General features: G+C 39.4%; 1 protein-coding gene across 2 annotated transcripts in view; it reads left to right on the top strand.

The window, feature by feature from the left end:
• Positions 1-23,643, top strand: part of NOX4 (NADPH oxidase 4) — a 112,704-nt gene that overhangs the window by 16,979 nt on the left and 72,082 nt on the right. For both annotated transcript variants that reach the window (XM_075717079.1, XM_075717084.1), the window contains exons 6-11: positions 273-300; positions 3,410-3,482; positions 8,289-8,369; positions 13,339-13,567; positions 15,629-15,793; positions 15,936-15,998. In XM_075717079.1, coding sequence (XP_075573194.1) covers positions 273-300; positions 3,410-3,482; positions 8,289-8,369; positions 13,339-13,567; positions 15,629-15,793; positions 15,936-15,998 — 639 coding nt within the window. The remainder of the gene's footprint in view (positions 1-272; positions 301-3,409; positions 3,483-8,288; positions 8,370-13,338; positions 13,568-15,628; positions 15,794-15,935; positions 15,999-23,643) is intronic.

Consider the following 23,643-nt stretch of genomic DNA (forward strand, 5'->3'; position numbering starts at 1 on the left):
AATTATTTGTAAAATTATTTGGATCCTAATTTTTCATAACAGATCAGACTGTCTTCACTGGGGGAATGCAAAAGCTAAAGGTTTAGTTTATGTTGAGTTGCAGTCGGTGTAAACTGCTACCAAATACCAAATCCATTCCTGCATCCAGACTTAGGGATTGCTTATGCCACTGAGCACATGAGCTTTATGAGCTATTTATTATTATTACATTATTCATATCAATATAAAATCATATATGTTGACTGGGTTTTTTTGGCCTGTCTGTTTTTCAGGATCCGAGGAAACTGCTTTTTGCTACTGGTAAGTCTGTTGCAAAACTGAATGAGAAAGTTTGCTGCTTTTCATCATCACTCTCCAGACAAAACATTTTGATCCTGTGTTCGCATGCTCCATTTGTTGTATCTCAGCTAGGTTGAGATGTGTTATTTTTGTTAATATAACCTGGCTTTGCTTACCCCATAGTCAGGACACAGGAGTTACATAAGCCCTGTAGCAGGATGAGCAGCATCTTCAAAGCTGTTGTTGTACAGATGAGTCAGTGGAAAATCATCAGTTTCAAACAGAGGTTCTGCATAATATTAAAACCAAATTCCTAAATGATCCAATTTCAAGAAAAAAAAAAACACAACAAAAAAGGGGTCTTCTTGCTTCAGCTGTTTTTTTTAAGGGTTGGTTCAACTTCAGAGCCATCTAAACTGTTACACAGGAATCAGGCTTCAGCACTTATAAAGAGTAAATAATTCCTGCACCAAAAATGTCTTTGCTTTAGAAGGGAGCAACATTTGGGTATGGAGGGGTAACCACAAGCCTGAGCTGTAGTGCTTCACAAGCAGGTAAAGGTCCTTTCTGAGGTCATCTCTCTTATTTATATCAAATACAAAAATCCCAACTTGGTAGCATTTAGGGCAAGGTCCAAGGGAATCAGTCTGGACAGCAATAAATGGGGTTCTAGACCTGTCAATCCCAGTACATTTACTAGAATTGGCAGCCTGTGGGAAAGGACTTTCCAAAAACCCTAAGCAAGGTTTACGGCAGTTGAGAGTAGAGGAAGTGAGAAAGTGAAATTATAGAAATTGAGGTACAAGTTAACTGCTAGCTGGAAATAGGTTGGGTAGCTGGCATAGTTAGTGAATCAGTGGTGGAGGCTTGAAAGAAGGTAACTCACAGAGGAGGGAGTTAAAGATGGGGAGGGAGAATTAGAACAAGCAGCTAGTATTATATTTAATATCTTAGATAAAGGAGAAAGACTTGGGGTGAAGAATGAGTGTAGAGGCCCCATCAAATATTGTCACAGCTTCTGGGGACATCTTGAGACCTCTCTAGTTGAGCAGAGGACTTGCAAGGTGAAACTCCTTTTACCCTCTGACAGCCAGGAAAATACTGCATTTTCAAAAGTTTGAGCGCATTGTTGCAAAAACCAGTGATTCCAAGTAATCTTAAATTTAAAATTACTCAGACCACTCCCCATCCTAACAGCTGGTAATTAACATTTATTATTTGTGCCGTGGGAGTGCCTGGACAGGGACCAAGATTTTGCTGCATGGGGACCTGCACAAATATGCAAAAAAGTGGTCTCTTCCCAAACAGTTCAGAAATAGATTTATTGGCTGATTTTTTTAACACAATGAAGAGAAGGAGTTGGAAGGATTTACAGTGTGGCTTTTCAGATCAGTCCAGGAAAGAACCTCCTTGCTTAAGGTGTGAGGCTAGCTCTGGGAGGAACAGGTGTTCAAGATTATAGTTAGTGGAGGAAAAGAGAGACAGGGACAGGGAGGAGAGGAAACACTAAAAACGCACCGATGAATTGGGGCAAGGTTGTGAGTGATTTCATGTTTGCGGTTTGATGCAGAAGAGAATTGAACTGGATGTAAAAGGTGATCTGTGGCTTGAGTGACAATGTAGGAAGCTGGATCGAGTGCTGTACTGCAATTGGATTGGAAGTATTTGTGTCAGAGGGGAGATTGATTGCACACTACATATCAAATTAGATTAAGAAAGACAAAATGAAGAAGGAGGCAATGGAAAGAATGCACATTTTTTATTGCAACCGCTTTTAACTGTAACCTTTCCATGAAGGGATGAAATTATGTTTCTTATGCAGTCCATGATAAAAATTCCATTGATTGTAGGACCAGGATTTTTCCTATTGTTTGTAAAACTGAGGAGTGATTTGGGATGTATCAGATTTTGGCTATCAGACTTTTCAACAAGTGGATGTTGAGAAGTTTATAAAAAGATAAGATTTTAAATTGTGTCTTTATTGCTAACGAATCTAAAATCACAATCAATTATTTAAAAAATTAGCTTGTTCTTATCATTAGGATGTGATGGTTGGGCTAGATGACCTCTAAAGATCCCTTCCAACCCAAAGCATTCTATGATTCTATGATGCTGTAAAAGATCCTGGACCATTAAAATCTGTGGTTTTGCCATTCGTGTCCATGAAAGCTGGTTGAGACACTTGTATTCAGACACTAAACCAGCACTTAATCATTCTTTGGGAATTAAAAGGATTTGATGTAATGCTTCATGGATTTTAGGTTCTTAATTCAGATTCTTAATTCCTGGGATGGCAATTTTGAAGGTAAGGTGCTCAGAAAAAGTGGTAACTTTGGTTAGGTTTTTCTAATCTATCTTTAGGCTAATGGTTTACGGTACTTTATGGGCAGGATTCTGCTTTAGGATGAGATGAATCATTCTGTAAAAATACTTGTTCCTCTCCTTTAACTTAAAAAGGAGCTGAGGATAGGCTAGTTCTGATATGAGCCTGCATTTGAGCAGATGAGTCCAATCCTTAATATTTTTAACCTTTCCTTCCCAAATGCTGGCTGTAGATCACTCTCACAGACCTTGCTCTACAGGCAACAATTTCAAGCATGATACAATGCCATGAAGAGTAATTTCAGGCTCTTTCTCATTCCAGGATGAAATGGGTTGGCAAACAATAGCAGTGACAGCTTGCATAGAAATTGATTTACTCGAGATTCTGTCCCTGACCAGGTTTTTAATTGTTGTGTTCAACAGAGTTTAGGGTTTGGAATAAAAAAGAGATATAGAAACTTATACAGCCAGCCTTACAAATAAACAAATAGACAGGATTTGTTCTTCGTTACCTGCTTAGAAAAAATGTCATGAGCAAATGATTACAGGAGCAAAGACTAGTACAAAATTAGTGGTGCATGGTGAAATGCAAGGAAAAGGGCAGTCTTCTCTGCGAACGTGGGAAATAACACAACAGCTCTTCTTTCCTATCTGGTTTGGTACATGAATTGTCTTCAAGAGATAAATACATGCAAGACTGATTGAATCATGATTTGTTTGTCTAATAACTTCCACTTCCTTAAAAGGTCATAGGAGACAAGTATACCTCTTCACAGTTCAAATGTAAGTTATCTTATGTCTGTTTTAGTTCCAGGTCTGACCGGAGTCATTATGGTGTTAGTATTGTTCCTAATGTGCACAGCTTCTACATATGCCATCAGGTAAGACGCAATCTGATCATTGTGCTGAAAAATGCCATTAGAGTAATCATATTCTCATACTGATTAGAGGGAACGAAGAGTAAATGCAATACAAGGCAAGAAGCATTTAAATGAGTGTTAAAAATACTGCTTTTCTTGCCCCCTTTTTTTTTTTACTAGCTTGCAGGCAAATTAGTATGGTGAATTTTGTATTCAAAAAATTACAAAACCTGATTAAATTGCCTTCAGAGAAAAATATTGAGGCATGTGCTCAGTTAAAAATCTAGACCTTTAAAAATTTAAATAGTTCTTTTTTCCTGTTTGTAAAGGGAGGCAGTAATCTAAGCATATGGGAAGTTTTGTCCAATGCATAAATTAAGTCCACCAGAATTAAAATAAGATGATATCTTTATCTTAATTATTTTCACCAATTAATTGTAAAAACAAACTGTAAAAAAACAGCAACAAAAAAAGCCGGCAACGAAGCAAACTGAAACAGAATTGTGCTACTTTTTGCTTTTTTATGTTGCTTTTTTAAAGCTCTGCTTCTGATTGTCAGATATATTTTTTTTAATGTCGGTTATAATTTTGAAACAGCAATGCAGTATTGGCTCTGAGTAGCTGCTGGGGGATTTCTAGAAGTTTGGTCCTCCAATGGGTTGACATTCTGCACCAACATTATTGAACACATATTATAGTACATTTGAGTGACCGGTACCTTGGAGGGTCTAGCCCAATACTGTAGCCTTTTTAAGGATCGGATTTTGCAATTGAAGCATATAAAAACCCCATTGATTTTTGTAGCTGTCTCTGGTGAATTCAAAGACCAAGTATATACGTCATCTCAATTCAGCAAACACTGAAGAGTATTTTAATTCCATATCTTCAAACATTAGTGGTGCTCCACTGATGTGAGCTAGATGTGTCGTTTTGAACTTTGTTGAACTACTCTGTCTTTCCTGAGTAGCAATGTTATCAGGCGCTGATTCAAGAAAGTAGTTCAGCAAATACTTGTGCACATTTTGTAGACAAAGATACTTCCAGGGTTGAGACCTTTGTGAGGAACTGTAGGCTACAGAAGTGCAGGATAAGACTGCTGCACAAGATGTCAGACATGGCTGCACATTACGTAGTCCACACAGATGGCTCTGCTTGCAAAAGAAAGGCAGTTTTGGGAAAATGGAAAAATAAAACAATTACTTCACTCTGCAGCAGTGAGCCAGAACAAAGTCCTGTTTTCTCCAAGGCCATGATGAATTGGAAGAAAGGAACAGCATTTATTAATGATTGAGAAACTTAGGAAAAGATATGTCGTTGCAAACACGTTCTTGGAAATAATAATTTTGGGGTTCATGCAACAAAGGTTTCCTTCTGTCGAAGTTACATGCTTGTTATTTCCTCCTTCAGTTACCGTAAGTGCAAGTGCTTTCCCGTCTTTCTGCCATCTAGCCAGCAGAATCAAAGCCCTTAAGAGATCATCTGCATCTCCTGTTACTCTAGCAATAATTCTTGTTTAGAAATTTTATCCTGTCTTCTCCCTCAGGCATATGGCTCAAGCTTGTCTTTATAGTGTGTTTTCCTAAGGAAATAAGCTTCCATGCGCATCTTTCTGTCCCTTTTCAAGCTCTTTCCCTGTGGAATCTCACGTGCCTTATGATGGCTGAGCTCACACTGTAGTCTTAGAGAAATTAATTGTAAATGCTTGCTGACTGTCAGTAACTGGGCTTTTTGAAAAGTATTTCAGAGACTATTATACTCTCTTGGATTTCAGCCCTAATCTGCTCTTGCACACGGACTTACTTAATCATTTCTTCCTTCATATGTTCTTCCTGAAGTTTTTCTATGCATGATTATCCTGCTATTTTTGTGCCTTTACTTGTTCAGTAAACTGAACTGTGAGTTAGTATTAGGAGGATTGAATTAGCTGCTAATGTTTTAAAGGGGAATTGAGTGTTGTTTGAAAAATTTTCTAAATTTTTGCCATGTCATACCTGAGAATTAGACCAACATTTTTTTGTTCAGTAGCTGTTTGTTGGAAGGGTTATGATGTTATTAGAAAATACAATCAATCCTGTGAATAAATGTTGACATTTCTGCTAACTTTCAAATGAATGTTGTTCAAGAGTGTTTCCACTGAACACAATAACTAGTGACTTTGGAAATCACATATTTAAAGGAACATTAAAATATAAGCAGCTCCAATGCCATGTCTTTGTGTAACCAAATATTCTAGTCTTCAATTTCATCTTCTAAACTACCACATATATCTTCCTTTTCAAAACTAGCTGTAACAGGGTTAAAAATATTTTTCCAAGATTGTGCTGCTTACTGTGTCCCTTTAAAGCATGGCAATCTTCCCTTAAATTTCTCAGTAAGTTAACTCTTGCACGTCTTCACCTGCAAAATTCTGAAGAAGGTTAACCAAAATTAAAATTAAATATTCAACTTGATCTCAAATTTTCAGGACTTTGAGTTCCTAAGAAATGCATTCATTCTGTGAATAATGTCTATTTTAAGCTCTAAGAAGAAGGTAAAGAAAGTAATAAATTTTCTGAAGAACTATAAAGATATATATGTAGCAGTAGGAAGATTATTGAGTGTAGTAGAATACTGTATGTATCTGTAGGACACACAGTTTAAGAAGGATACAAGTGAGAAGTATATAATTGTTAAAATGTTAGAAAATACACTTCATGGTAAGAGATTCAAGGATCTCTGTCTCTTTAGTTTAAGGAGGTGAAGTTGAGAGGACTTGATTTAGGGGAACTTGATACATGTGAGGAACCAGGATTTTATAGTAGAGGTATCTGCAGGAATGCTGAAAGAAGAATGAAATGCACAACTGGCTGGAAGCTGACATTTCGACATATTCAGACAGGAAGTGTACAGTAATTTTAATCAGTAATAATAATTAGCTGTTGAAAATAACGTCAGAAGCCAGGACTGACTTTCCATCGCAGAAATTTCGAAAAATTGTTACATTATGAAAAAAACGCTCAAGATCCAATAAAAATTAATTCAGTGTGCAGCTTCTGGTATTGTGGCAAGATACCAAATTAAGCCAGAGCTCCAAGACCTGTTTCAGGTCTGGGGGTAAATGTTATTCTTTTTGTGCCTTCTCGTTGTGCTTCTGCTCTGCTGCGCCGGGGGAGGTTTAGGTTGGATATTAGGAAAAATTTCTTCATAGAAAGAGTAGTCAAGCATTGGAAGAGGCTGCCCAGAGAGGTGGTAGAGTCACCATCCCTGGAAGTGTTCAAAAAACGGGTAGATGTGGCACTTTGGGACACAGTTTAGTCTAGTCTACCCTTGATTGGTTTAGTGTGGACTTGGTAGTGTAGGTTGATGGTTGGACTGGATGATCTTAAAGGTCTTTTCCAACCTAAACGATCCTATGATTCTATGATTCTACTCCCCACACCATCATCCTTTACTTTCATCTTACTGATGTTCACTCCCACAACTCCTTACAGATACTGATGAGTGACTGCATGGAAATGCATACCAGGGTGTGGGTAGTTAGAAATGGTTTGATCAGCATCAAGGAGGAAAAAGTGTTAGCATGGTGCTGAATGGGGGAAGGATGGCAGGGTAAAGGGGGGCAGTTCAGAGCCCCTTTCTGTTGCTGGGTTCCTTAGAACTGCCCTTGCTTGGGTTTTATTTTGGTGGCCCTCAGATTATCAAAATTATTTTTTTTGTCTTGAGACAGAAAACAAATAAGTCCTGTATTGACAGAAGCAAATGCAGTGTACATTTGAGATGTATTGAAGCAACAGTAGTCAAGTGTTTATGTAAAAGGCCATAGGAGGGGAAAAATTCTGAAAAAAGTTAGCTATGTCAGAGAAGTAGCTTCTTAAACTATGTTCTCAGAGTTAAGGTTGTTTTTTATTTAATAATTGTTTTGGCTTATGAATGGGGTTAGTTTTTTGGTTTTGGAAGGGACTCTCCTACCATGCTGTGTAGTGTGAGACGTGTATTTGTGTGCTATGAAGTAGAGTATTTTCTTAACCATTTGGTGATTGTTGTTTTTTAGTGACTATTTTACTCAAGAGAAAACAAACAGGCTTAACAGAAAACAGTTCCAGATGGGTATTTTCTTTGGTCTTGGTTCTTTTTACATTACCTAGCAAATTACTGATGAAAGGAAGTCCTCTTTCCCCTTCACCTCTCCTGATCCTCACAGTGGTAGTGTTCTGCTCATTCCTCCCAAGACCATCAGTCCTAGAGCCCCACTGTATGTGGCCTCCTGCCCAGAAAATTCTCCTAACTGTCCTCATCACCTCCTTGCTCTAGTTCCTTTCCCCCTGTGTCTCCCATTCTATAACCTCACAATTTTCTTTTACTTTTTCCACCAGCCCTTTTGCTGTTGTCTACGCTACCTTGTTTGTATGTTGTACCAGTACTGACACATTAAACACCACAGCCCTGTATTGGGGCAGGAAGAACGCAAGGAGGCACTCACTGTAAAGAGGTTGAGTTTTGAGCCTGGAGACTGAAGAACTATTCTAGCTATAAGTATCTGATAGGGACTAAGTAGGACCTATGAAAGTAGTGAAGTCTCCTAATTTAGGAACAGTTCTTCAGCTGGCTCTGTACTTCTATGTCCTTTATCTTTCTTTCTCAGCTTTTTACTTCTGTGCCAGTCACCTGTTCTTCTCAACACTTAATTGCTTGCAAGTACAAGAGTGTCTGTAGGAATACATACCGGGCTTTGATTATTCTACACGACTACATGGTGTATAATGGTGTCCTATGTGCATAGATCTGCTTTTAATTAGCAGTGATTCCATCTGAGTGAAACAGCATTGAACCATGGTTTATTCTTTTCAGGGTTTCAAACTATGACATCTTCTGGTATACACACAACCTTTTCTTTGTCTTCTATATGCTGCTGATGCTGCATGTTTCTGGGTAAGTAAATGGAAAACACTGTCCCTTTTCCTGAAGCACAACCAGAAAGAGCAGTTCTCTTGATTACTGCCTTTCCTGAGCGCGCTTGTGCACAGTGGGCCAACTTCTTGACAAGATGCTATGTTCTTCAGTTTTTCAACAGGTTATTGTTTAAATAAAGTTCAGACTATAGCTTGGAGAATTGCATGTTACTGCAGTCATCTAGCACAAACTTCTTCACTTTCAAGTGTATTCCTTGTCCATGTTACCAGTTTCTAGTGGGAAATCAAGAAAACATTATTGTTTCTTTTCTGCCCCCTCTTACCTGGCTGCTGAGAGGAGAATGTGAAGCAAAGTTGTTCGTCCCTTTCTCTTTCCTCTCTACCTTCCATTTTGACTCCTAAGGAGAGGGAAGGAACGACCTCTCCCTAATTATCTCTTTCTCATTGCTGTGATACAAAATTTACTAGTTTTTCTTCTTGTTTTCATAAACATCAGACCAGTGTTCATGTGCCAGGAAGCTGATGGTCAGGTCTGTATCAGGCACAAGCAAGCCCAGCTCTACCGCAAGGTAAAGCAGGTTCCACAAGTTACGCTGTGTGAAAATCTGGTCCATTAACGTCTCTGAAGTTTCCTTTGTGGATGTAGGTGCAGAGATTGGTATAGGGAAGGGAAGATGTATTTGTATGAGGTTTATTTCTCCATGTCATCAAACACCTACTGAAACATGGGGTGCTGGAATGTCTGTGTGACACTCAGCATCTCGGCTTAAAGTAAACAGTGAAAGGTAATTAGGCCTAGCAAGATCACAGTAGGAATATGTTATTGAACAAAACAAACGCAGCTTGAGATCTGGTGGATTGAAATAATGACTTCAAGACCATTGAAACTCCTGGACACAATTCCAGTTCTCTGTGGATTTGGTTTTGTTTGTTTGGTTGTTTTTTTTGTGGGTTTTTTTTTTTTTTTCTGTGGCATAGCTATTTTTCATAGCTGGGGAAGATGGATCTAACCTGTTCTCCCCATCCTGGGGCAGAATGAACTTTTGCTAAATTATTCTTGACAGCTGTTTGTCTAACTTCTTGAAAACTTATGGTGACTGAGATCCTGTAACCTCCCTAGGCAATCTGTTCCAGTGATTGCCTTCAGAGTATTTTTCATGTCCACCTTAATTTATCTCCTTCACTGTATTATCTTTGCCCGTTGTCTTCCTAACCATGTTGCTTCTTCATGAAGGAAGAAGTCCAGTTGGAAGTGTTCGCAAACCAAGGCTGCAGGAATACATCAAGCGTTAAACAGGCATCTTCTTGTATGCAGCCTCCTTAATATTGAATTAGAAAGCCTTTCAGTGCAAATCTAAAAGAACTGAGTGTCAGTTAAAAGTGGGAGAAGAATGAGTCATGGAGAGTGGGAGTCAGTTCAAGTTTAAGATGCCTAAATGTAGGTCTCTACATGTTTTCTAAGTGTCTGTCTCCCATTATAGTCTAATGAGTTCTAATAAATACGGTCAATGGAGCTTTGAGAATGGTTCAGCTAACCTGCTGATACAAAAATCTACATTCAAGTGAGCTGGATTGATTTCTGGGCTCCATTGGTGATACTGATTAGAAGATCTCTTCTGAGAATGAAGGAAGCTTAGACACCCACGCTTAGGTGCCCAAGTGACTCCTATATGGCATGTCTTAGAGATTTGCAGACACATGGCCAGTTACTCTACAAAGCAAGGCATTTCCTGTGGCTGGACTATGTGGGCAGATTGGGTGAGGATTTACCTGTTTTGGGAGTCTCTCCTTTTGATATTTCCACAGTATTCCTGGATTCTTGTTTTGTTTTGAACTATTATAGGTATGTTCTCAGCAGTATATAAAGTGATGCAATTCATCTGTCATATGCTATTGGCTTGTTCTTTTGTCCCTACCCTAAGAGAGAAGAGAATCTTTCAGGGAATTATCCTTAAAGACTTTTGCTGCTCTTCTGCTTCTTGCAATGTGACTTTCAAATATTTTAGTGGCTTAAGGCTTGGTGCATATCTACATTAATTTATCTATATTTTAAGCCAGTAATAGCAGCAACAAAAAATAATTTATGTAAAAAGAGAAGCTTGATGTTTCTAGTACCAATGTAAGGAGCTATAAAACATATGAAACATTTGGAGCCTGATCCTCAGCTGATCCAAATTTGTTATTACTGTGGACTTAAGTGGGTTATGCTGGAGCTGAGAATAAGAGTCACTAGAGTTATCCAAGGATTTATCTTAAGATTCTACCCACACTTTGACCTTTAGGAGACCCCACAAACAACTCACCTTGAGTTGAGCAGTGGAAGATGGATGAGAAGATAGGAGCAGTGTAGTTCCCCATAAAAATATTGAGAACCATTGATCTCTAGCTTATCATCATGAAAATCTCAAGAAATAGTGATAAATGTTTTTCCAGCTCTAGCCAGAAGTTAATGTTGTCTCTATTTTGGGAGTGGAAAATTGGGGCAGAATTTGATGTATGCCCATGCAATAGACTACGTGCTGTGTTGCTCAGCCAGTAGGACACTTTCAGATGACTTGCCCTTTTTGTCTCTCCCATTTTTGTTTGCTAAGGATGTCTGTCTCCTACTTACTGACATCCACATACTGATTTTTATGTATTCCAACTGTTGTACGGAATAAATACGTGAGGGTATATCTTAGGCTCCTTAAGATTTGTGCAGAACTCAACCTTTCTGGGAAGGGGTCTTGGGTGTGTAAGACAACTTGCCTTTCCTTGACAGCTTCAGAAATGGGAGCCATTGCAGCTGCTATTAACAGGCAGCTTTGTCATCCTAGTTCGCCACTCAGTTAGCATGTTTGTAATAGTTTAAACAAACTAGAGATCACTGGAGGGGATGCTCATGTTTGCAGTTTAGCTATTCATGTCTCAAGGAAAACTCTGAATCCTCTTTTGGGATGTTCTGAGAACAGAGAAACTGTGACAGCAGCTGGCAGGCATGCACACAAGGTTGACTGAAAAAATATCGCATGTGCTGTGACTTCCAGCTAAATCCATGAGGCACCATAATATTTATGGAGCAGGGAACTAACATAACACTAGGGGTATCTGTCACTTTGCAAATATGCGATGACCAACAGTGATGGCAGATGCAAGCGATAGGCATGATTGGGCAATAAATACAGACAGAAGCATGGGTGTAGGCAAATGGACACTTCCCAAGTGATTCTCCCAGGGTTGGACATGGAGTTCAGAGTGAGCAGGTTTAACTTCCAAGCTGTACATTATTCACTGGACCGTGCGGGAAGCTTGTTACTAGCTATCAGGACTGCATTTCAGTAGGGAAGATTGCCAGTAGCCTGATGGAACCCATTTAAGTTGGGAATATTGCAGATATCCTACTTCTGTCTCTTCTTGTGACTTAAACTCTGTGACTGCTGCTGCTGTGTGTGTACGGTGGGGAGAGGAGTGGGGAGCATATGTCCTTATGTTTGATCGCGTACTTGAGATGAGCCTTCACCACGTGGCCTAGTGCTCAGAGGGCACGTCTCACCAGATGTTGTGTCAGTGTGCCTTATTTCCCCACCAGCAGCATCCTATACAGCTGTCATTTAGCCCTTTGTTTTTTTAAATATTCCTCCTTGTGATTTTACTGTTGTCAAATCCAGGTTTGGAGACAAGTAGTACTTCCAAGGAATTTTATTACTAGTATTATTTGTTCTTCCCCATTTTCAATGATTCATTCATGTGTTGAGATATCACAGAGTGTCTCAGTTTCCACTTCTTTCTTCATAGTTTCTACCTGCAACTGCAAAGTTCTCACTTCATTTTACTATAAATTTAACTTTAGCTTAGAAAACAAGGACAGACCCCACAAAATAATTTGCAAGAAAGGTTCCTTGGCTATCACGCAGGACTTTCTTTTTTCCTTCTGTCTATTTGACAAAATGATATTCAAAGGAGCAATTTATACTGTTGTGTGCAAACCTGATAAACACCAAGTAGTTCGAACATTCCTGCAGTTTATGATTTGGCAACTTAGGCCACGGCTGCTACAGATTGCCTTAAAAAATGGGGCTTGCTGACTGTAGGGAGGATGAGTGAAAACAGCCTGGGTGCGATTGAACTGGAAATGTGATTATTTAATTTTTTTCAAGACTCCCACAATATGTCCCCCTTTCAAGCAGTATTAAGCTTGAGGCTGTTCAGTGGAGGAGTGCCAAGTGAGCTGGAAAAGTTAAACCTTGCCTTTAATGACAGAGGGCTCTATTGTTGCAAAGCTTCGATCTCATTGAAATTCGTGAAAGCAAATGGAATAAAAATTCTCACAGAAGATGAGCCTTGTGACTGCTTTCTAAACCCCTCTCTGAATTAAGATAAGTCACTGTCATGGTTTAGCCCCAGCCAGCAACTCAGCACCACGCAGCCGCTCGCTCACTCCCCCTACCCCGGTGGGATGGGGGAGAGAATCGGAGGAGTAAGAGTGAGAAACACTCCTGGGTTGAGATAAGAACAGTTTAATAATTGAAATAAAGTAAAATAGTAATGATAATAATAACAATATCATAATAATGATGATAATAATAATATACAAAGCAAGTGATGCACAATGCAATTGCTCACCACCCGCCGACCGATACCCAGACAGTTCCCGAGCAGCGATCCCTGACCTCCGTCCAACCCCCCCCAGTTTCTATACTGAGCATGACGCCATATGGTATGGAATAGCCCTTTGGGCAGTTTGGATCAACTATTGTGGCTGTGCCCCCTCCCAGTTTCTTGTGCGCCTGGCAGAGCATGGGAAGCTGAAAAGTCCTTGACTAGCATCAGCAGTACTTAGCAACAGCTAAACCATCATTGTGTTATCAACATTCTTCTCCTACTAAATCCAAAACACAGCACTGTGCCTGCTACTAGGAAGAAAATTAACTCTATCCCAGCTGAAACCAGGACAGTCACTTGGTTTTGACTCTTACTTCAGTGTCTTTGCTATTTTTATTTTCCTGTAGGGGAGTGCTCAAGTACCAGACCAACTTAGAGGAACACCCTCCTGGTTGCTTTAATCCTAACAAAACACTCCGAGAGAACATGACGGTGCCAAAGGCTTTTGAAGAGACGTTTCCTGACTATACTACTGAGGCTTTCCCAGAGGACTTATCAGTACCAGAACCCTTTGTACAAAATAACTTTATGAGAATTTGTTCCGAGGAACCCAAGTTCCAGTCACACTTCCCAGAGGTCTGTATGATCCGACGTTTCAGGTATTACAAGCCATGCCAAGTCTTTCAGTCAGCCATAACCACTAATTATTGCTTTTCCAGACCAGATGTTTTAATAATGGAAAATATTATTAAAACCTTTTCAGGCATTCAAAGATTTGGTGGGGAAAACACAATCTGTATTAAACCTTGAACTGCATTACAATGTGGTGCATAGAATAGGGTGGAAAAATGTCAAGAGATTGGCTGTAATGTTCTTTTTTGTACAAAATGATAAGAGATGTATTGGTCTTGCTATAAATGTGACTTTAAATTACAGCGTAGCACTTCAGAGCAAACATTTATATAATACATTCATAAGATCCCTTTGTAAGCATTGTGCGGCAGCAGTTAATTGAAATAATCAAACTCCATTTGTTCTTTTTTACCATGCGGATGCAAGTCCTAATACTCATTTCTGGGTTGCAGTTGGCTGTGGTTTGGCTTTGTATAGCCTGTTGTTTGCAGACAGGCTTGTTTTATATGTGGCATGGGTAAATGAGTATGATGACAGTGGGGATAGAAAAGCCTTTTTCTGTTTTCCATTTTCCTTTTGTTTCTTTATGTTTTGTGGCAGCAGCTTTTTCTTCATCCAGTTTTTCTCTTTTCTTTTGAGGAAAGATGAGCTGGGCTGTATTGGCAAGTAGCCTGAGGAAGTTTGTGAATATGGAGTTCACAAGTCCAAGGCCCACCTTTCAAGGTGGTCCCATAACAGGCCTCACAGGAGTTTCTTATTATTATTATAATTGTTTTCTGTAGAACACATATGTCCCATACTAGCTGCAGTGGGAACCCGTTTTACTATGGAGCATGTAATCATAATACGAAACAGTCAATTCTACATTGAAGTCCTCCAATAAAGTTCTTTGGATTTGTATTTCGTTGTGGTAATACTCCTGAATTACAAGCATCAGTGTGTATCTGGCTCCATATGACCCACAGGACATCAAGCAGTCATCTCTGGGGCTTAAAATGTCTACTTTAGAGCCATTTATGAGAAGAGAAGAGCCGTGGAAAGAAATGGCCACTCCGTGTTCTCCTAGCAGCTTGTAACATTATTTTAGCACTTTTTGAGATTTGGAAGTGTTTTATGCACTTAGCGATACCAAGTCTAAAAAAAAAGGCCTTAGGTCCTGTGAGCTACTGAAGTTTTTAAGCCCAGAGGTGCTTGAGGAAATTAAATACTCTGCTAGTTGCAAGAGATGCTGATGTGTAACTTCAAAAATTGGGAAGGGAAGATAGATGAGTGCCAAGGGCACTTCAGTGCCATGGCTTGAATGACTGAGCAGATGTGGAATTAGTAGTTAGCTCTGCTATAAGCTTTTAGTAATTGACTCTTAGGATGGGATTTAGCTGAGCAGCTGCAAATGTCTCCATCTGAGGTAGTCACCTAGGGCTCCCTGTATAATCAGTGCAGAGAATCAGGGCGTTTCCAGGGCATTATTTGTCTAGCGTACACATCTTCCACAGGGGCAAATGAATCGTGATTCAGAAGTGCCCATTTCTCTCCCTTGTCTATGATTTTACACTAGCTTAATATAAGCGTGAATTCTATAGCACAATAATTGCTTCCTTCTTATTTTTTTGCTTGTATCTGAGATGATTAAAAGAAGGTAATAGTCAAATCATGTTGCAAGCCAGAAAGTGTTTTTCCATAAAGGTTAACCAGTTTTATAGTACCCTGGTCTGTTAGATTTTGAAACAGTGTATGTACTGTGTCATTCACTGCTGAAACCAATTACAATCTAACTACATAAAACCAGAGAACATGGTTGCAAATGAGGTCATTAGCATTTTGTTCCTGATGAGTTTTATGATTGAAATCATTTGTGTTTGTGGATGATGCTGCCGGTGAGACTGATTAAGCCTCCATAATGCGCTTGGATTTCTGCACGTAGAGAGATGTGGAGGTTACTTGTGACCAAAACACTATTCCACAATAAGATGTAAAATGAGGTCCTGCAAGCACACATGTAGTTTTGAAATTAGAAAACATAAAATGAAAAGTCTTTGATGTAACATAATCTTTGTTCTCCCATAGACCTGGTTTTGGATTTCTGGACCTCTGTGCTTGTACTGTGTGGAAAGGCTGTACCGCTACATCCGCAGCAATAAACCAGTCACAATAACTTCAGTGATAAGCCATCCCTCCAATGTCCTTGAAGTAAGGATGATGAAAGATCACTTTAAAGCAAGGCCTGGTCAGGTGAGTTAATGTGCCCCTAAAAAATCACAGCTGTAGCACTGTCTATAGGGATGATTTTTACTTTGTACGTACTAAGCCATCACTGAATGTTTTGAACATATCTTTTCTATCATTTTATTTTCTCTGGCTGATTTTGTTTCAGTATGTTATTCTGCACTGTCCAAGGGTGTCCGCACTGGAAAGCCATCCATTCACCCTTACAATGGTAAGAAATATGATTTTTTTCCTGTACTTTCCCTTTTATTTATATTTGGTAAGCAAATGGCCTTTATTGCCTTCAAGGTGAAAATTCCCTCCAGAAGAGCTTATGTTTCATTTATGAGGGTACCAATGAATATGAAATGGGATTATTATTATGCTGTATGCTGGTACTCAATACATATTTATTTTTCTCTACTGTTGAGAAAATTATAATGGGAACTTTCTTCAAAGTCTTCCATAAGTGAAAAACAATAATAAATAAATAAATAAAATCCATGTAATTTTGATCATTGTTTCATAAAAGAGGTTTCAGCTGTTTTTGTAGACCTTAACACAGAATGAGCACAAATTGTAATTAATTTTCTGTTGCCTTTCCTATTCAATGGAAAGACATTCCTGCAACTGCCTTCTACAAAGTTAGAAAAACATCAAGTTTAAAAAAGAAGTTTCTACAATAGTCTTCTGATTTATTTTTATATTAAGAGATATATTGATCACAAAGTGATATACCAGTGAAGTCGTATAACATTGGGATTATTACTCACTCAGCTCAATTGATCTAGAATGGGAACTGGACCCCCTGGAGACAGATTGGAACAAAGTGAAATTGTATATAAACATATCTGAAGTTGTCCAGAAGTGAGCAGTGCAGAGGCCTGGGAGATGCTACCAGAAAATCACTGTACTGCACTGGCTATGTTGTTACATAAAGTAGAGTCTGAGGTTGAGTATTAGTGGCAGCCTTTTCCTTCCAAAGGAAATAATTTAGGATCACCTGAAACTGATATTCTTCTTCAAGAAGACCATGGAGATAAATATCACATTTGATTCTTTTCTTTGGACTGATAACTGATACTTTGTCCCCACTGAATTGCACCTAGTGCTATGGAACAGCTGAGATGTTTTAATGTTACTTGAGATTCAGAGGGCACAACCAGGTCCTGTCTAATCCCAGCTCTTTGGTTTTGTAGGGTGTTTTGTTTTGTATTGGTTTTTTTTAAATTATTTATCTATATGCTGAGCGGGCAGGCAGGTACTGTCACAAGGGAACCCACACTAAATTCTATCCAAAATAAATTTTGTGCTGTAAATCTGGGATTGAATCTCACTTAAAGGAAGCTTCCTCTGTATAGCTTGATGAAGCAATACTGGCACTTGCGTAGCCTGATTTTACAGTCATGTATAAAATATTTAACATTAGAACTACTAATTTCCACTCATGCCCAATGCATTATATTTTAAATATGTAACAATATACCAGGCAATTTCTGTTCATGCTCAGTGCTTTACACTTTAAAGTACAGTGATATCCTTCAGCATAACAGTATATCCTTCAAGACTGCATACATGTATTAACTGTTACAAGATATTAAGTTACCATTGAGTTACTGAGCTTCATTTTTATTGCCACAAACATATTTCGGTAGAATGTCAACAATGCTGGAGAAATTCTGTTACTGGGTAAATGGCTGTTTTACAGCATAATGAGGATTTGAAATGTCTAGGTTTATGACAGTCTTTTTTCCCAGCCTAAGCAGGGGACAGTCATTCCCACATGTCTTTCTAGGTCACAGAATATGCCTTGGGCTGCTGTCCTGCTTAGAAAGCTTTTTTTGTTGTTGTTTAATATGATGCTAGACATGGGACTGTGCTTATAGAGTGTGTAGGCAATAGGTTAACTCCCATCTGACCTACTTGTAGTTACCAAGCAAACTGGAACACTACTGCTCTTCCTTTGTTGGACGATGATAATCCCTGGGTTATTTTTCTAGGCTGGTGTAGGAGCATGGTGCTCAGAGCCACAGCGAGAGGAACATGAGGGGTGTGGGGGGCTTCGGGTGCTGGGAGTACAGTGCAGCAGTGACTGCAGCAGAGCTGGGGGGAAGGCTGCAGCCTGCTTCCTGGCACTGTTGTCCTGGTTAGGCTCTATGGGCTGTCCTGTCTAAGCTGATGAAAAGTCTCACTGTGCCTGGAGTATGCTTAAAAGACAAGAAGCGTCCAGTTCAGGCATATCTTTGTACTCTAAACGAGGACTGTAAGCAAAAGCGGAAAGGAAGGGGTGAGTCAGTGTGAAGGAGTCATGCAGATATTTTACTAGTCCCTTCCCTTTTCAAGGTTGTGTAATATTTACAGTTTAGCTCAGTTTCTTACATAATGCCAGGGTGGAGGAAAACACTGGGAGGCTGTGTAAAGGGCCTGAACCCACTCCCATTGCACTCTGGAAAAGCTCCCACGTGTTTCACTCCGAGCCAGAGGGAGCTCTCAGTTGTAACTAAGTGAGCATAAAGAGGTAAGCATTATTCAGAAATGTGTGCAGTGGCATTTATTTTCTTTTCCTTTTTGTCAATGGAAAGCGTTCTTCCACCTGCTGATGGAAGGAATGAGCAGAAGTCATTGGTGCAATATGCACATGGGAATTTGGAGAAGCAAAATCCATGTTGCTCTGGACTCAGAGCTGCTAGTCTGGCTTCTTTGCTAACCTGTGACCTGGCTCTGCTGTCAAAGGCTTCATGTCACAGAATCACAGAATGGTTGAGATTGAAAGGGAACTCCGGAGATCATCCTGTCCACCCCCCCTGCTCAAGCAGAGCCACCTAGAGCTGGTTGCCCAGGACCATGTCCAGATGGCTTTTGAATATCTCCAAGGATGGAGACTCCATGGCCTCCCTGGGCAACCTATTCCAGTGCTCGGTCACCCTCACAGTAAAAAAAAGCGTTTCCCAGTGTTCAGAGAGAACCTCCTGTATTTCAGTTTGTGCCCATTGCCTCTGGTCCTGCCACTGGACACCACTGAAAAGAGCCTGACTCCATCCTCTTTGCAGCCTACCTTCAGGTGTTTATATACATTGATGAGGTCCCCTTAAGCCTTCTCTTCTCCAGGCTGAACAGACCCAGCTCTCCCAGCCTTTCCTCATAGGAGAGATGCTCCAGACCCTTAATCATCTTCATGGCCCTTGGTTGGACTCTGCTCAGTATGTCCATGTCTCTCTTGTGCTGAGGAGCCCAGAACTGGACACAGTGCTCCAGGTGTGGCCTCACCAGTGCTGAATAGAGGGGAGGCATCACCTCCCTCGACCTGCTCGCAATGTCACTTGTACATTCTGAAGTTCAGGCACTCAGAGATACAAATTTTCTTTCATGATTGATGTGGAAGCTGGCATTTTTAACTCCGTTTTTGAAGCATGCTTCCACTGTTTTTTATTCACTAGTGTGACTTTGTATTCTCTAGTGTGACTCCTTGACTTTGTTATCCATTGGAAAGGCTGGGAATGGTAATGAAGTAATGATGCAGTGTCTGGGATTCCTGCGTGACCTGCTGGCTAGTTCTAGGTAGTTCATAGTGGCCTACTAGCTTCATAGTGTCTTCATTGCTCCATTGTCTTTGATTTCACTTTGACAAAATGTTTTCTTTTTAACATGTTTTACCATGCTTTTTTTCACCGATTTCTATACACAACTGTACACAACTGTTACTATGCTTTGTAAAACAGCGTGAGTAACATTTTCAGTCCTGTACTCCCTTGTGTCCAATTTACTTATTTTAGATAGGATTTTATTTCAACTTACAATTGAATCTGAGCAGAATATAGTCAGCTTCAAGATATTTTGATCTGTAGTGAGGATAAATATTTTCTGTAAATAAATATTTTAGTTGAGGGTTTATAAAGGGACAAATGATTTTTGTGTATTTCCACTTGATTAACTCTTTTAAGGAGATTTGTCTTTCACCAAGTGCACAATATGGTCTGGAGATGAGACTATCCAAAGAAACATCAGAAATCTTCTCTTTAATGCTCTGCTTCCCAAGACTGACATTTCTTTACACTTCTGTGGAATAAAGTGTGGAACTCATCTGCTGTGGAATATAGTTTAAATGTCATTGTCTATAGCAATCTTTGAAGCCCTTAGAAAAAGAAAACAATCATCGGCAATAGTACCAATTTCTAGTAGTGAGGATGGTCCTTCATTACAGTTCATATATCATATACATATCGTATAATATATGCTTCCATTTTCTTTAGTATACAAAGCCCCACCTCTTACCAAAACCAAGAAAAAAAATAACTTATGAAGATTCTTCCATCACTTTTGTTACATTTTGGAAAGTATTTGTCTCCTCTGACTTCATTATGGTTGCTCTTTGTTTTAACTTGTATGAACAAGAAGAGAGTCAGGCTTGCAGTTTATGGTAGCATTGGCTTTCTTTCTGTCTCCTTACATTTTCCACTTACTATTGAGTTCCCTCTCTTTCCAGACACTTAACCACATTACTGATTATTTGCAGCAGCTTGAAACCATAGTACTGACCATTTATGGCTGCACACTTCCTTTTTTTGCTAATGAATGACTTCAGAAGTAGGTTCCTGTTTAGAATATATATTAGTGTCTTACAAGAGAAGTCATCTTTTCTGCTATGTTTTTGGAATTTCTTGCATTGCCATGAAGTGATTGGCAGTAAGCCTCGTGGAAATAGCCTTGTGTTTTGCAGATGTTAAGTGCTTCAGAAGATGTGCTGGGTCCTTTCATGTGGTCTCTGCTGAATCTACTACAGAGTCAATGCAAGCCACAAACTCTCACAAGCTGCAGTTTAGACAGCTTGGCTACCAAAAGACCAGTGTCTACTCCCAGCACCTCATAAAGCTTGGTAACCTTGTTGTTTTAGTAGTGTTAATTTGCTTGTGGCAAAAGAAGGTAAGAAACAATCACATCACTTCATATGGAACTTAGATTGTGACAGACCTTGAAATAAGGACAAGACCAAGAGATTAATTCTTCTAAATTTGGAGGTGGCTCAGATCTGAGGTTTGGTGAAAACTTATGCTCTGCACAAATGCAGGAACAAATAATCTGTTATCTCAAACTTGTGACAGTTTTGGTTGTCACTAGCTGCTGTCATGCCCATTTCCCCTTGGAACTGAAATCCATGTTGCACAAAGATAGGAAATACTTTTCTGCTGTTGTGGTGTGAATTCAGAACTCACTTAAACTGCTGGCTGAATAGTTTAAAGTTTAAAATCCTTCTGGTACATGCAAGAAACAGTGCAAACTGTTCAAAACTGTTCTTTCAGTGGGTACTGTCTCTGAACTAAAAATACCATCTATGAGGAGAAAATTACTTCCAATGGTACATGCGGTGGAGGACTGAGTCTTTCATCAAAGCTTCTTTATTGCTGCCTTTTACAGTGGTAGCCACGGTGGAAAGCGTAGAAGGTGCTGTGGTGACTGAATGAGTCAGTTTGCAGTTTCCTCTTTGCCTCCTCTAGACTGGCACTCTTGTCATGCAAAACAGAGAAAGGGGAGTGGTTTCAGTTAATCCGTACTTCTGTAGTATGAGGGTGAGAGACTCTTCCAACAGACATTCAGGACAGGGGCCAAACCTTAAATCCTCTGAATTACATTATTGCATTGACTAGAGAAGGTGCTAGAATTAGTCCCTGGGAATGCCCCCTCAGATGCTATGGGTGCTGGAGAAGATGGAGGCCTCAGGAGTTTCTGGCACCTGAATTCTTCACTCTGTAGTTCTTGTCTAGTGATTTCAGTGACCCAACCACAATTCCTTTCTTCACTGAAGTCACTCAGACAGATAGTCCATATTGAATTTCTCTGAGGTTTGGGACATTTTGTTGGAAGTGATGAAACAGTAAATATTTTTTTTTTTTTGATGAAACACTAAGCTCAGGCTCTTCAGGCAGAGAAAAAGCATTGCCTGGTCTGTATAGGTCAACCTTCACTGACTGACTTGACATAGAGATTTCATTCCTTTCTCCATCATTCCTCCTGATCCAGCACCATTGGTAGGATGCCCAATTAAAAAGCCACCTGGTATTAAGATAAAAGGCTTAATGTGAAGATGTTAATCTACATTGTAAGAAGATGACTATGTAGAAAGAGTACCACCTCTTCTGCTCCTGTGAACCGAACAACCTTAAATATTTTGGATAAATGTCCTTGTACTTTACTCATATCTATAAAGCTGTCCAGGACCTCATTTGTTGTTCCAAGAGATATACATCCTGAGCTTGATGTTTGTTGACTTTTCAGATTAATACTGTTTTAGCATTGAAGTTGTCCTTCAGTGACTTTTTTTTTAACACATACATGTATCCCAAGATACTCTTGTTGATACTCAGACACACATAACTTGCATAAACTCTTGTTGAGCTTTATCTGCCTCTCTCTTTAAGATGTACTCTGCATATCCACTGATTAGTAGCTTCATGAGATGGAGTTAATAGAGGCAGATGGCATGGAAGTGGCACGTATAAAACGAAAAATAAAACGAAACCAAAGAACCCAAAGCAAAGATCCCAGCCTTCAGACTCCAGGACTTTATGAAGTATCTGCTTATATTAGCTTGAGTGGCTGCGTCTTCAGATCCTCCAAAGAGTTTTGGCTTTTCATTCAATGTCTAGATCCTAGTTCTGGTAGCAGGTAAGCAGAGATCAACTACCTGCAATAGGTAGTTTGAAACTTTCTTTGAAACTAGAAATTTTCTCCTGTGTTATAATGTGCTCTGACTTCCCCTACTTCAGTGCTGCATAACAAATCTACTTTTAAATCCTGTTGAAGTAGAAGCTGGAAGAGTCTGGTAATAAAAAGCTCCAAGAAGTTCTGCCCTTTTGCTGGTTCTCCATCTTTTTGCGCAGATGGTTAATTTGAAGCAGATCACATCAGGAGGATTTGCAGTGTGACGTCTTTCTTCCTTTCCTTTCACATGCAGCTCTCTATGAGTAAGAAAAGAAAAAGTCCAGAGGGACTTGAATTCTCTGCTCATATACATGGATGGTCAAATCCTTGCTATGTCATTTACGGCATGTAGCAAGTTAGGGGACCAGTATGTGTGCATTTTTTAATAAGTCAGAGCTGAGTTTTGAGGAGGGGAGAGGACAAGTTTGCATATGCAGATACTCAGATCCACAGAAAAAATCCAAGTATATATTATTGAGAAAGAATACTTTGATTAGTATCCAAATTAAAATTCTATAAAGTAATAATTACTGAACCCCAGGGAGAGAAACTGTTAAGGCCGTTAATCATCTCAGAGTTAGTAGAAGAATTACCTGAAAGAGGTTTCTGGATGTACATGACAAATTATAGTACTGTCCCTAAATGTCTTGGAGCTATTACTTGTTCATACATTTTCTACCATTAAGGTTTTTGGTTTGGTTTGATTTTTTTGTAGATTGAGCTTTCCTTGTTACCTCTGCACCTCTAAGTCTATTTGTTATCTGGATTTAGGCATAATGGGATTACAAAATGATGGCCTTGATCTGTACATTTACATTTTTGGGCTTGATGCCTTGTCAGAAAGGCCTCAGTAAATAATACATGAGTATAAACATCACAAGTAACACATTTGCTTTTGTAAGAGAAACCCAGTGTTTTGTAGAGCCAAGGTTGTCTTTATCCCTGGATAATCCAGAGTTCATTTAAAATCAGTGAAGCTATTAACAGTCTAGCAGTGAAGTTTTAGCTCTAAGCTTCTTTTAAGCAAGAAATTTTGTACTGCGCAAAGAGCAAAACTGGAAGTGATGGAGAAGCACATGTCCTGTACTGTACTGTAAACTTGAGAAATAAACTATCCACAACAGGAAAAGCTGAGGGGCCTAATTCTGCAATACTTTATAAAAAAATTGAAAAATTGTTGG

The sequence above is a fragment of the Pelecanus crispus genome, chromosome 1, assembly GCF_030463565.1.
Source record: "Pelecanus crispus isolate bPelCri1 chromosome 1, bPelCri1.pri, whole genome shotgun sequence".
Lineage (NCBI taxonomy): Eukaryota > Metazoa > Chordata > Aves > Pelecaniformes > Pelecanidae > Pelecanus > Pelecanus crispus.